We start from the raw sequence: 15,631 nt of genomic DNA, 5'->3' as shown, positions 1-15,631 counted from the left end.
TTGTCATCAGCAACAAATAAACAATCTGCTAGAGGAACTCAAAAGGTCCTAATGCAAGAGTCTGACCTGGAGTGACAACTCCTTTCATCCCACAGATGTTCACCCCGCTGAGTTCCTCCAATAGATTGTTTGTTGATCCAGGGTCCAGCATCTGCCGCCTCCTGTGTCTTCAAAAGAATTATCAAAGTATCCAAACAGGAACTGGTTAGAAAGAGGAATTCTGTGTTCTGGGAAGCGAGCAAAGCATTAGCTCAGATGCTTTTACAAGGCAAGTTAAGTTGAATTTATTACATCATATGCACAATTGCGGTGAGGGCATTTTGTGCAATGTTGTATGACATTGGAGATCATAGTCTTTGACCATGATTGTTCTTGGCAATTTTTTTTTCTACAGAGATTTGCCATTGCCTTCTTCTGGGCAGTGTCTTTACAAGACAGGTGACCCCAGCCATTATCAATACTCTTCAGAGATTGTCTGGCGTCAGTGGTTGCATGACCAGGATTTGTGTTATGCACCAGCTGCTCATACGACCATCCACCACCTGCTTCCATGGTTTCACGTGACCCTGATCTCCTGATCGGGGGTGGGGGGTTGCTGAGTAGATACTACACCTCAGTTAGTGAAGGGAAGAAGTGCCTTACACCTCCTTTGGTAGAGGCGTGTCTCCACCCTGCCTCCCATATGGTGAGGCACAGGTGCAATAAAAAACAACAGCGTCACAAGCACATAGGTTCAGGAAGCACACATAAATTGTTGCTCCAGTGCCTTTATTTTCTTCGAAGCTTAAGGAGATTCAGCATGTCAGCAAATAGTTGCAGAGTTAAAATCATAGAACATTACAGCTCAGAAACAGGCCCTTCAGCCCATCTAGTCAATGCTGAAGTAGTAATTTGCCTACTCCCATCCACCTGCACCCAGACCATAACCCTCCATATCCCGACCACTCAGATACCGATCCAAATTTCTTTCATATATTGAAATTGAATCTGCATCCACCACTTCTACTCGCAGCTCATTCCACACTATAACCACCCTCTGAGTAAAGAAGATCCCTCTAATTTTCACTGTTCACCCTTAACTCCATCCACTATTGAAATCACCTACATGAGACAGGACATCAAGACAGCAGCATCTATCTTTGAGGATTTTTGTCATCTGGGTCATATCTCATCTTGTCTGCTACTGAGGAGCAAGAGATACAGAACCCTCTAGTTCTAGGCTCACCCAACCCCAAAGGAAAAAGCCTGCTTGCATTTACCCTATCTATATCCCTCATAATTTTGTATATCTCTGTGAAATTTCTCTTCATTTACCTATGCTCTAGGGAATACAGTTCTATTTTAACAAACCTCCACAGATGAAGCATCACACAGATCAGCTTCCATCATCTTTACTGAGCTCACATTCTGCTACATAAAAGTAATTTTCATAGTATTCCCAAAACTCACATCCTCCAAGAATAAAATTCAATGTTTCAGAGTATTAACATACCTTTAGATCTTTTGATCAGCTAAAGCGCAACACATCATATTTGGCCAGTTAAATTCCATCTGCCAATTGTCTGTCTATGTCTGAAACTGATCTATATCCTGCTTCATCCTTTGTCAATCTTCCATGCTACCCATAATACCAACATTCCTTCTGTTGTCTGCAAACTTACTATCCTGTCCATCTACATCCAGATCATTTATATACAGTATGTTTTAAACAACAAGCTCCCAATACAATAGAGTATGAAAGTAAATTGGCACAAAATATAAAAACAGGATAGCAAAAGTTTTTATAAATATATAAACTGGAAGAGGGTGGCTAAAGTCAATGTAGGTCCCTTGGAAGACGAGAAGGGGAAATTGATATTGGGTGATAAGGAAATGCCTGAGGCATTGAACAACTATCTTGTGTTGGTCTTCATGGTGGAGGACATGTCTAATATGCCAAAGAATGATGTTATGGACGAAATGGGAGGTGAGAACCTCGATAAAATCACTGTCACTAAAGAGATAGTGATGAACAAACTAGAGGGCCTAAAGGTAGATAAGTTCCCTGGTCCTGATGGGATGCATCCCAGGGTGCTGAGGGAATTGGCAGAGGTTATAGTAGACGCGTTGGTAATCATTTACCAAAATTCTCTAGACTCTGGGCAAGTCCCAGCAGATTGGAAGACAGCAAATATCACACCACTTTTTTAAAAAGGATGTAGGCAAAAGACGGGCAACGATAAGCCACTTAGCTTAACATCTGTAGCCAGGAAAATGCTTGAAGTTGCCATTAAGGAAGAAATAGTGAAACATTCAGAAAGGAGTGGTTCCATTAGACAGACGCAGCATGGATTCAGGAAGGGCAGGTCCTGTTTGACAAACTTACTGGAGTTCTTTGAGGACATAATGATGTCGTATACTTGGATTTCCAGAAGGCATTCGATAAAGTGCCACACAAGAGACTTATAAATAAGACATGGATGCATGGAGTCAGAGGAAGTATATTGGCATGGATAGTGGATTGGTTAACCAATAGAAGGCAGAGAGTTGGTATAAATGGGTGTTTCTCCGGTTGGTCCCGCAAGGATCAGTGCTGGGCCCGCAGCTGTTTGCCATTTACATTGATGATTTGGAAGAGGGGACTGAGTGTAACGTAGCAAAATTTGCTGATGACTCTAATCTGAGTGGAAAAGCAAATTGTACAGAGGATGTGGAGAGTCTGCAGAGGGATATAGATAGGTTAAGTGAGTGGGCCAAGGTCTGGCAGATTGAATACAATGTTGGTAAATGCAAGATCATCCACTTTGGAAGGAATAATAGAAAAGCAGATTATTATTTAAATGGTGAAAGGTTGCAGCATGCTGTTGTGCAGAGGGACTTGGGAATGCTTGTGCATGAATCACAAAAAGTTGGCTTGCAGGTACAACAGGTTATTAAGAAGGCAAACAGAATGTTGGCCTTCATTGCTAGAGGGATTGAATTCAAGAGCAGGGAGGTCATGCTGCAACTATACAGAGTACTGGTGAGGCCACACCTGGAGTACTGTGTGCAGTTCTGGTCTCCATACTTGAGGAAGGATATACTGGCTTTGGAGGCAGTGCAGATAAGGTTCACCAGGTTGATTCCAGAGATGAGGGGGTAAACTTATGAGGAGAGATTGAGTCACCTGGGACTATATGCTCTGGAATTCAGAAGAATAAGAGGGGATCTTATAGAAACATACAAAATTTTGAAAGGGATAGATAAGGTAGAAGTAGGAAAGTTGTTTCCATTAGTAGGTGAGACTAGAACTAGGGGACATTGTCTCAAGATTCAGGGGAGAAGATTTAGGACGGAGATGAGGAGAAACTGTTTTTCCCAGAGAGTGATGAATCTATGGAATTCTCTGCCCAGGGAAGCAATTGAGGCTTCTTCACTAAATATATTTAAGACACAATTAGATAGATTTTTACATAGTAAGGGAATTAAGGGTTTTGGGGAAATGGTAGGTAGGTGGAGCTGAGTTTACAGACAGATCAGCCATGATCTTATTGAATGGCGGGAAAGGCTTGATGGGCCAGATGACCGACTCCTGCTCCTATTTCTTGTGTTCTTATGTTTTTTTATGTCGATCTTATCAAAACACCTGATTAACATCCACATAAACAATATACAAAATTCTCCCTCTATCAATCACCTTCATCACCTCCTTGAAAAACTCAATCAATTTGGTCAGTCAAAACATTACGTTCCCTCTTAGTAATGATGATAATTATCTCTGAATAATGTAGGAAAAAGCAAGCTGAAGGGAAAGTGATGATGATAAAATCAATGATTGAGTAGTGGAAAGTGACTGTCTCCTTTCGTCTGGCTTTCGCTGCCGTTGACGATCGCATTGTTCTGAGCCCACTTTTTCTCTTTCTCTGTTGTAGGACTACCGGTTAAATATTTTCCTGCGGCAGCAATGGAACGATCCGCGACTGGCTTACAGCGAGTTTCCTGATGACTCACTGGATCTGGATCCATCCATGTTGGATTCTATTTGGAAACCAGATTTGTTCTTTGCTAACGAGAAAGGAGCTCATTTTCATGAGATTACGACAGACAACAAATTGCTGCGAATTTTTAAAAATGGTAACGTCCTCTACAGTATCAGGTAAGCAGCAGTCATGCAGAACTGGGTGAGGGCAATGTGCAGGCTGTTAAGGGACTGGTGGTAACCATGAAGTATTCGCTTTAGATTAACTGAAAATGGTGGGGTATTTAGTCAAAGTGGCCTCTCTGGGTCCAACAAATGATGCAAATGTTTGTTTTACACATTTTTCTTTTGATCACAAGACCCTGTTGTACATTAACAATAAAAAATAGTGAAAGTCAGGCCATGCCACTCAAGAATTTGTGCTAATTTTATTTTGTGACTGCATGTGCTGGATCATGACTATATGGTGTGTACTCCTTGGTCCCAGAGGAAAAATATTTGATTTAGATGTATACATGCTTATGTTTGAATGACAATAAATTTGAACTTGACCTTGAGTAAAGCAGAACACAGCATAGGCAAAGCGCTAGCAACTAACACAGAGCAAACCACATATGTTATGAAATAAAAGTAGAAGTTGCCAGAAGTGCTCGGCTGGCCAGGCAGCCTCTGCAGTGAAAAAGACCAGGGTTGCTTCTGTTTGCTGATCCTTCACGTCAGAGTTTGGAGTTCACTTCCAGCGTCGTCTGCAAGAAGTTTGTAAGTCCTTCCTATGAATGCGTGTGTTTCCTCTAGGTGTTTCAGTTCCCTCCAGCAGTGCAAAGATGTACCGGTAAGCAGGTCAATTGGTCATTGTAAATTGTCCTGTGGTTAGGCTAGAGTTGCTGGGCAGTGTGGTTCATTGGGCTGGAAGGTCTTGCTCTGCACAGTATCTCAAAATATAACAAAATAAAATAAATATATTTACTTTTCAATGAATCAGAACAGGAGCTTGTAGTGTATGGAGAGAATTTAACATCTATACAGCAATCAATTATATATCCAATAATTATTGTGTTTAGCTCTGATAGCACATTAGCCTAGGGCCATATATATAACATTGATTAAGAAGCAGGTACTTGAAGACCAGGAATAAAGGACGTGTGTAAGTGGTACATCAATCTTTACTGATGTACATCTGCCTTATGTTTAATTGCAATTGCTAACCACCACAGAAATTATTACTATTATTTGGCTTTGAGAGTGTTGTATTGTAAAGACTGGTCTGTTAAGAGAAGAAATGGCTAGTCTTCAGATGCAATTTACACAGGATGCTGCAATTTCACTTTGCTTATTGACCAACGGCTTAAATATTCTATTTATATTAGCAGTACTTTGTCTATATTTTTGCATTCTTGTTCGCTGTACACACAGTGGCTACTTTATTAGGTACAAGAGTGGGACCCGGTGTGCTCTCCTGTTGCTGTAGCCCGTCCACAACACAAAACAACAAGCTGTGCATCAAAGATGCTCTTCTGCACACCACTGTTGTAACACATGTTTATTTAAGTTTCTGTTCCATTCCTGTCAGCTTGAACCAGTCTGGCCACTTTCCTCTGACCTCTCTCTTTAACAAGGTGTTTTCACCCACAAGCCCGTCAGTCACTTGATTTTTTTTATAGCTTTTCACGCTATTCTGTGTAAACTCCAAAGACTGTTGTGTGTGAAAATGCCATGAGATCAGCAATTTCTGAGATACTCAAACCACTCCGTGTGGCACCAACAGTCATTCCACAGTCAAAGTCACTCAGATCACATTTCTTCCCCTCCTGATGTCTGGTCTGAACAACAACAGAACCTCTTGACTGTGTCTGTATGCTTTTATGCATTGAGTTGCTACACATGATTGGCTGATAGGATATTTCCATTAACGAGCAGGTGTACAGGTGTACCTCATAAAGTGGCCACTAGATGTACAGAGCTCCATTTAGGTCCTATTAGTGCAGAACAGGCAAATGTGCAGATCCTTCCCTCTCACTAAAATCACTCATGTTTAATTTTCAACTGACTGCCTGGGCCAACAGACCATCTGGGTTCATTTTAAACCAAAATGGGTTATGTGGAATCCCATGTAGATTTTTAAAGACCAAGATGAAAATTCAATGGGGGAAAGTCATGAAGTGTAAATAAGTAAAGATTTTATGCTTATAAACATTGAGAAAACAAACTGTTAAAATGGCTTACATCTCAGAAAATGGATGCTGAGATCCAGCAGAGCTGCAGATGTTTCCTTCATTGGAAGTGATGTAAAAGAAAATTAGCTCAGTATGTCAGGCTGGAGATGCATTCTACTCAACTGACTCACCCTTTGCATGCTCCACACACATTATTAAATTTTAAAATAAAATACCTGCAGAATACAGTCTCTAACTCTATTGAATGAACAGATAATCGGTGACATTTTACCATAATTAATACGTACGCTCAATGGCCACTTTATTAGTTACCTCCTGTACCTAATAAAGTGCCCACTGAACGTGTGTTTGTGGTGATCCACTTCAAGTTTCAACATATTGTGCATCCTTCTGCACACCACTGTTATAAGCTATGCTCCCTCTAAGCTGTGTGCGTGTGCACGCGCTCACGTTTTTCAACCAGCGCACAAATGAAATTAATGTGCGCACAAAAGGTTAGTTACCTAAAATAATGTAATTAATAATTATTGAAAATAATATTTTAGCTAAATGTTTCTGTTAACTAGTGAACTCCAAAAGACTGAGGTTAGGTAAAATACTGAAAGGCTTTTATTCGCTGTACAATACGACCTCCATGGTGAGTGTCCGCCCCCGGACTGAGGGTGAGGGGCAAGGCGAAACACCTTTATACAGGATCTGTGGGAGGAGCCACAGGGGCAGTCAGCAGAGGGGTGTGTCCAGACAGTTAACCCAGTTACAACATATATATGGTTTACCACAACTAGTTAGTGAGTTTTTCAAATACCACAATGGACGTCACTAATTTACGTCACCTCACCTTTCCTTTTCCGGTTTGTACAGCTGCATCACGGCAGCAGCCATCTTTGGCAGACAGTGTTCATATCGTAAAGTTTATAAATGTCGGTTTCAAATCCTGTAGATAGCTTACTAAGTTTTTATTGAGAAAAATATTAATTCACTATGTCGAATTCTAAAGAAGTGAAGGGCATGAAGTGCAAAAGAACTGCAAGTTTGTTTAAGGTTGAATGGCTTAACAAAATAGAAGAAACTGCTACACCGAAAGCTCGTGAGGTCATGAACATTCAGCCATGAGAAATATTTACGTATGATTCGGAAACTGGAGTTATCTGTTTGTATTGTCGTGATGCGAAAGTTGCTGGAAAATTTGCTCGTGGAAAGAAATGGGATGATATTTGGAAACTTGACTTTTTGAAGCGTCACTTTGATGAGAACAATCTATAGAATGTTTTCTTGATCTGCAGTTAAAAGATGTGAATTTAAAGAAATTGCAGAGGCCTCTGAAAATGAAGCTGTTGCTTTCAGACCATTTAATGAAGTCAGATGGTTATCTAGACACTTTGCATGCAGGCAATAATAAAAAATTATGAGGCACTGATCATATACTTCGAAGAAGATCAGTCAAGTGACCCTGTGGCTAAATACTATCACAAGAAATTGATAAACATCATGTACAAAGTAGCTTTACAGGTTTTAAGTGATGTCTTTGATGAACTGGCTGCACTGTTTAAGATTCTGCAAAAGAGTGGCCTGACACCGATTGATTCACTTCATTTTGAGCAAGGCAAAATTAACAAGATAAGAAAGCAGTATCTGGGAGACAATGTTTCGTGGAGTGACAAAGTTAAAGTTTTGCTAAGCCAACAACATGAAGAAAACATCACAGTGGATACAAGTTCACTGTTGACTTTTATAAATAGTCTTTATGTTCATTTAGAAGAAAGGCTTCCTGAAGATGAGGTACAAGAATGGTCAGCTTTTGATTTTTCCGCAATTGCAGATTGTGACTTCACATTTGGCGATGAACAAGTTAATGCCTTATGTCTAAAATATCATGATTTTCTAGCTGAAAATACTGTAATAGTTAGTCAGTTTAATGATTTCAAAATTTTCGTGCAAGAGAAAATTAAATCCAAACTGATTTCAAACTTTGCTCAAATGATGGCATTTGTACTTCAAAATGAACAGTTTTGTGACCCTGCACAGTTGATAGACATTGAGGGAACATTTCTTGTGTCTAGTGCGGACTGTGAGTGAGGTTTTAGCCTAATAAATTAACTCAAAAACAATCTGAGAAACTATTTAGGTGAATGTCATTTGGATATGTTAATGAGAATTAAAAGCTATCAATTGAATGGAAGTTCTATTAGTCTAGATAGAGTTTACAAAGAATGGGTAAATGCCAAAGACAGGAGAGAGAAAAAATAACTGAGTGACTTAGATATGTATGTTATTTTGTTGTTATTCTGTGCAGTTTTATGTCAAATATTTTGTAAACCTACATAAACTGTCCCATGTGTGCATTCAGTGCGCACATACTTTTGTCACAGAAAAAAAATTTGCACAGCTTAAGATTTTTGCGCACACTGACTGCTAAAAATTAGAGGGAACATTGGTTATAAGCTGTGGTTATTTGAGTTACTGCCACATTCCTGTCTGCCATTCTCCTCTGACCTCTCCCACTATGAGGCGTTTTTAACCATAGAACTGGATTTTTTTGTTTTTTTCCCTGAAAACTGTACAGACTGTTGTACATGAAAATGCCAAGAGACCAGCAGTTTCTGAGATACTCAAACCGCCCCCTCTGGCACAAACAATTATTCACTCAGATCACACTTCTTCTCCATTCTGACATTTGGCCTGAAGAACCTCTTGACCATGTTTGCATGCTTGTATGCATTATGTTGCTGCCACATGATTGGCTGATTATATATTTATATTAACAAGCAGGAATGCAGGTGTTCCTAAGGAAGTGGCCACTAGTGTAACTATTAACTGAAATTAAAGCAATGCATTCCCAGAGAAGTTGGATGGATAAAGTGGAAACCAGTGCAAGCTATCCAATGAGATTGTGATTGATTTTATTGAATTGAATTTTTGTTTATTTTTCTTTTCTGTTCTCAATGTAACATGTCCCATTCAGAAGATTAAGTTTACACTGATGTGTCTATTTCCTGAGGAGACTGAGGTCCTTTAACATCTGCCGGACGATGCTGAGGATGTTCTATGAGTCTGTGGTGGCCAGTGCTATCATGTTTGCTGTTGTGTGCTGGGGCAGCAGGCTGAGGGTAGCAGACACCAACAGAACCAACAAACTCATTCGTAAGGCCGGTGATGTTGTGGGGATGGAACTGGACTCTCTCACGGCGGTATCTGAAAAGAGGATGCTGTCCAAGTTGCATGCCATCTTGGACAATGTCTCCCATCCACTACATAATGTTCTGGGTGGGCACAGGAGTACATTCAGCCAGAGACTCATTCCTCCGAGATGCAACACAGAGCATCATAGGAAGTCATTCCTGCTTGTGGCCATCAAACTTTACAACTCCTCCCTTGGAGGGTCAGACACCCTGAGCCAATAGGCTGGTCCTGGACTTATTTCCTGGCATAATCTACTTTTTACTATTTAACTATTTATGGTTTATTACTATTTATTATTTATGGTGCAACTGTAATGAAAACCAATTTCCCCCGGGATCAATAAAGTATGACTATGACTATGACTATAGTAGGTTGTATCACCCCTCAGCTGATTGTAGACTAGAGGCATGTCTATTTACATTAATTATTCCTGCCAGTACAGAGCCCATACGTTATGTGCTGAGAAAAAAAATGATATGTTTCAAATTACCTGGTGGTTTCTTTGGAAAATTTACATGTTCCTCAATCGCCTCATTTGATTAGTTCTGGACTACTTTACTGCAGGAGGTAGGGCATATCTCTTAGGTGATCGTTCCTTTTTGATAGGAGGAAACTTCTATATCAGTATTGCTGCATTTATATTGTTGTGTATTTAATATTTCAGTAATATTTGAGTAATACTGTAAATATCTTGCTTGATTAAGCATTCTTGTTTGTTTACATAATACATTACGGGTTATATATAAGAAGAACAAGAATGACATACGTCATTAAGCCACCATGAAAATTAAGCAGACATGTTTTTCCGCCTCCTATATTTTTATTTCAATTAGCTTCTGGAGCTACAAAAGATAACAGTGGTGACAAGGTAGTTTTAAAATGAGCCTGAAATGACTGCTTACCTGTTGAAGCACAGTATGCTTTTTCTTCAAAAGGGGAGAGAGACGTTTGAGTTAAAAAAAAAGGGGAAAAAACAGACCTGTACTCATAAACAGTGAGTACCAGGTGATATGACAATAAATACTTCTTTAAAAAGGCAGAAATAGCTGGCTACATTGGAAAGATAGATATGTTCTCATGCACAATATATAACTAACTAATGTATACTGAACAAATTGAGCAGGATTTTGAAGCAAATGAAATGGCCAATAAAAAGCAATTGTCAGTGTTGCTGAGTGCAATTGGTGGAAGAGCATACTGTTTTCTCAGAAGTCTGACTGCTTCAAACAAACCAGACAAAATGAGCTTTGCTTATATCATGAACATAATATGGAGGAGGAGAAGATGGCGGTGTGACGCAGCTTGCATGGCCACTCCGGTGAATGATATCTGTAATCTGTCAAGTAGGGTGCACAATCCTGATTTGATGGAGACAAATGTGAGAGAACAAGGAACATCTGGAGAAACTTCTGAGATGCCTTTTTCGCTGCCGCTGTTACTGCGTGATCCTGCATCTCCTGAGGGGAAGGCCCCGAATCCTTGGCTTTGCTTGTTGCTCGGCAGCCGGAACAGGGTCAAGGTGCTCGGCAGAAATTGTGCTTGGTGCTCAATGTCGAAGGGCTGGTCGGAGGCTCAAAGGTTTCGGACGGGCTCAGAGTCGGCTGTGGTTGGGTGCTTCCAATGCATCGACAGTTGTTGGCGCCTGGAGGTTTATGGCAGAGAGAGTTTCTCCCTTCTGCCGCCTGCTATCAGCGACTATCGGGAGTCGATCGGAACTTTGAGACTTTTTTTTTACCATTCTCATGGTCTGTTCCTTATCAAATTATGGTATTGCTTTGCACTGCTGTAACTATATGTTATAATTATGTGGTCTTGTCAGTGTTAGTCTTTGGTTTTTCCTGTTTTTTTGTGATATCATTCTGAAGGAACATTGTATCGTTTCTTAATGCATGCATGCATTTCCAAATGACAATAAATGAGGACTGAGTGTCCTCATAATCTAATCTAATCTAATAGAGGAACATTTGGAACTGAAACTATGGCTGATTGCAGAACTTGTCAGGTTTCATAAATGGAATCAAAAGGAAGGAGAGTCCATTTCAGTGTGATGGTTGAACTGAAGAAGTTGTTTAAACGTTGAAAGTTCAGTGCTGAGCTTGATGCACTGAGAAACTGTTCAGTTTGTGGAATCTTACAAGAAAGCATTCAAAAATGGTTCATAACTGAAGCATAACTCACATTTAAAACAGCAGTTGAAGTTGGTCAAGCAGTCAATGGAAACAGCAGCCAGAGACACAACTGTGTTACTGTGGTGGCAGGGGCTCACATCCAGCAGACTAATGCAGATCTAAAGGTGAAACTTGCAGAAAATGCAACCAAGTAGGACACATATAAAAAGCAGACAAAAATAAATGGACTGCACAGGGAAGAGAAAAAGATAAAAAGTCAAGTTGCAATTTCAAACAGAGCACTAATCTGCATTCTGCTGATGAAAGATCTGAGTGCCACAGGATTGGGTAGAAATGAGATTTACAATCTGAAAACAAACAAGGGACAAACAATATTGCTTACACCAGGAGTGAATGACAATTTAATTAAAATGGAATCGAACACTGGCTCAGGTGTTCCATTTATTACACAAAATGAGCTTGAATAACATTTCAAAGATACTAAACTGAAGCCTGCAGATATCCAGCTAAGAACTTGTACTGGAGAAAAGGTAACTCCTATGGGAATAACATTTGTAACAGTGAAATACTATACAGGAACTAACAAGCCGCATTGGGCTTGTATGTGGTAAAAACAGGATGGTCAGTATTGTTGAGTCATGATTAGCAGAGACAATTACAACTTGATGGGAGATCCATCCACTTTTTTGATGCAACATCTCCTGCAATAGAGTCAACTGAAAGCAAATTAAGAAAGGTACAGGATGATGCCACAGCAGTGTTCATGGATGGCATCGGAAAACCCAAACACATCAAGGGTAAAATAGTGTTGAATGAAAATGCTACACCCAATGCGACACAAAGCCGGTCCGGTTCCTTACACCATCTGTGATCAAGTAGCCAGTGAGCTGGTACACACGGAGGCTGAAGGAATTCTTTGCACATTTGAGTGGAGTCCATTGACAATGCCAGTGGTCCTAGTAGCCAAGAAGAGTTTGTCAGTATCTGGGGTGATTTTAAGGTCACCGTTAACCCAGTACTGAAATTAAATTAATACCCTCTGGGCAGGATAGAGGATATCTTTGCAAACTTTTCTGGAGGAAAATACTTCAGCAAAGTGAACTTAGCTGAGGCCTAACTACAGATGGAGTTGAACGAAGACTCCAAAGTGTTCCTCACCATAAACGCTCACAAAGTGCTTTATTGCTATGATCGACTTATTTTCGGAATAGCATCTGCACCGGCACTCTGGCAGAAAGTTATGGAACAGCTGCTGCAAGACTGCCCAGACACTCAGTGTTACCAGTGAGGCTGACGAGAAACATTTTCAAATTCTCAAGACACTGTTAAAAAGATTAGAAGAGGTTCAGAGCATGAATCAGAATCAGGTTTATTATCACTGACATGTGTCGTGAAATTTGTTAACTTAGCAGCAGCAATTCAATGCAATACATAATATAGAAGGAATAAATCAATCAATCACAGTATATGTATATTGGAGATTAAAAATCGTGCAAAAACAGAAAAGATATATATTGAGAAAGAGAGGTAGTGCCCAAGGGTTCAATGTCCATTAGGAATCAGATGGCAGAGGGGAAGAAGCTGTTCCTGAGTCGCTGAGTGTGTACCTCCTACCTGATGGTAACAGTGAGAAAAGGACATGCCCTGGGTGCTGGAGGTCCTTAATAATGGATGCTGCCTTTCTGAGACACCGCTCCTTGAAGGTGTCCTAGGTACTTTGTAAGTTGATACCCAAGATGGAGCCGACTAATTTACAACCCTCTGCGGCTTCTTTCAGTCCTGTGCAGTAGCACCATCACCGCCCCTTCCCTCCCAATACCAGACAGTGATGCAGCCTGTCAGAATGCTCTCCACGGTACATCTATAGAAGTTTTTGAGTGTATTTGTTGACATGCCAAATCTCTTCAACTCTTCATGAAGTATAGCTGCTGTCTTGCCTTCTTTATAACTGCATTGATATGTTGGACCAGGTCAGGTTCTCAAAGATCTTGACACTCAGGAGCTTGAAACTGCTCACTCTCTCCACTTCTGATCCCTCTATGAGGATTGGTATGTGCTCCTTCATTTTCCCTTCCTGAAGTCCACAATCAGCTCTTTCCTCTTACTGACATTGAATGCAAGATTATTGCTGCGACACAACTCTACGCTCGTCTATACCCTCTCGTCTCCATCTGAGTTTCAACCCACATGACGCAACAAGTGTGAATTCTTTAAACCAAGCATCAGTTACTGGGGTCATCCCATTGACAAACAAGAATTACACAAGTGTGCTGAGTAGAGTCAAGCAGTGGTGGATGTCCCAAAGCCAAAGGAAGTGTCACAGTTGTAGTTCTTCTTAGGATTTGTCAATTACTCTAACAGGTTGCTGCAGATCCGGAAGAACTAGCAATAAACAAAGTAGTGTGAGGCAAAGGAAATGTTGACATCAACACTGTACTCATACATTATGATCTACATATTCCAGTGAAGCTTGCCTTTGTTACCTCACCTTAGCATATAGGTGCAGTCATGTCACATGTTACAGGTGACGAAAGTGAACGGCCATTGTATTTGCATCACATTAGCTTGCCACTGTAAGAAAAATTATGCACAGATTGACAGAGAGGCTTTGAGTCTAGGTTGGGGTGAAAAACATTTCAAGCAGTACTTGTATGGGAGAGAGTTTACCCTCATTTCTTATCATCAACACTTGAAGTCCATTTTTAATCCACAGAAGGGTGTTTCACTAACAGCAGCAGCACGAATGCAGAGGTGGACTCTGTTTCTTGGAGGACACAATTACAAGATCAAATTCAAGATGATGACTAATCATAGAAATGCTGATGGGTTGTCCTGTTTACCCTTGGAAAAGGAAATACGTGAAAAATTTACAGAAGAGGACATTCCTCTTGACGTATTATCCCTAATGCAAATTGAAAGTCTCCCTATTACATCAGAGGTGATCCAAAGGGAAACCAGAAAAGACCCCACACTGACTCAGGTCCACATGGCCACCCAAAAATGGCTGGAATATACAGCAGAAGTTCTTGTTCCCCTTTTTTTTCCAGCACCAGGATGAACTTGCCCTTTACAGAGGTTGTCTTATGTAGGGATTGAGAGTGGTTGTACCATCTAAGCTGAGAGCTAAAGTCCCAAACAAGAGAAAATCTGCTGATGCTGAAAATCCAAGCAACACACACAAAATGCTGGAGGAACTCAGCAGGCCAGGCAGAATCTATGGAAAGAAGTACAGTTGACGTCTTGGGCCGAGACCTTCCAGCAGGACTGGAGAAAAAGGAAGATTTCAACTTCAGGGTAGGCATCCCTGGAAGAGACTTAGCAGTGTAGTAATCAGACAAGAGAAAAGGACTGGACTTTTCTCCAGTCCTGCTGGAGGGTTTCGGCCCAAAACGTCAACTGTATTTTTTTTCCATTGATGTTGCCTGGCCTGCTGAATTCCTCCAGCATACTTTGCGAGAGCTGAAGTGTTGGAGAAGCTATGTGCCCATCATCTATCACACTAGTGGGGGCATAGGGAGCAAGGGTGGACCCAAATGCAAGGCACATCTTGTGAGGTTACTTAGATTTAGTTTATTGTTCGATACCAGGAGAGCTGGGCAGGAGCAGGAGTAGCAAACTGGACAAGGACTCAGGACTATGACTAGGCTGGGACCAAGGGTCTGGGCTTGGACACGGAATAGGCTCCCAGAACTAGAGGAGACATGAAGAGGCTAGGGTATGGACTCCGAGCCAGAGACTGGGCAAGGACCCAGTTTCTGGGTCTTGCCCTGGGCTCGGACCCCAGAACCAGGCATGGACATGACATGGGCTAGGGAGAGGAGGAACATGGAAAACAGAGCCTCGGTCTCGGGAGAGCAGGTACATGGAACCATAGACACATACACAGAACACAGAGCCGGGACCCCTCCTTGGGTACAGGACTCATGACCCTCCGTGGGGCAACGGCAAGACGGCCAGATTTACCCTACGGAGGCGAGGACAAGACGAGACAAGACATGACTCTCCACGGGGCAACGGCAAGACGGCCAGACTTACCCCACGGAGGCGAGGACCAGACGAGACAAGACATGACCCCCCGCGGGGCAATGGCAAGACGGCCTGACTTACCCCACGGAGACAAGGACAAGACAAGACAAGACCAACACGAATGAACACCAGACAGTATCTCTCTAGCTCCAGCGATGGAACTAGACCGAAGTGCAGGCGGGGGC

The 15,631-nt window shown here is 41.3% G+C and overlaps 1 protein-coding gene across 2 annotated transcripts in view; it reads left to right on the top strand.

Moving 5' to 3' along the window:
- glra1 (glycine receptor, alpha 1) overlaps positions 1-15,631 on the top strand; it is a 131,339-nt gene that overhangs the window by 75,708 nt on the left and 40,000 nt on the right. For both annotated transcript variants that reach the window (XM_063052659.1, XM_063052658.1), the window contains exon 4: positions 3,891-4,114. In XM_063052659.1, coding sequence (XP_062908729.1) covers positions 3,891-4,114 — 224 coding nt within the window. The remainder of the gene's footprint in view (positions 1-3,890; positions 4,115-15,631) is intronic.

This window comes from Mobula hypostoma, chromosome 7 (assembly GCF_963921235.1).
Source record: "Mobula hypostoma chromosome 7, sMobHyp1.1, whole genome shotgun sequence".
In the NCBI taxonomy this organism is placed as follows: domain Eukaryota; kingdom Metazoa; phylum Chordata; class Chondrichthyes; order Myliobatiformes; family Myliobatidae; genus Mobula; species Mobula hypostoma.
Note: the sequence above shows the minus strand (reverse complement) of the source record. Positions and strands in the feature narration are given on the sequence as shown.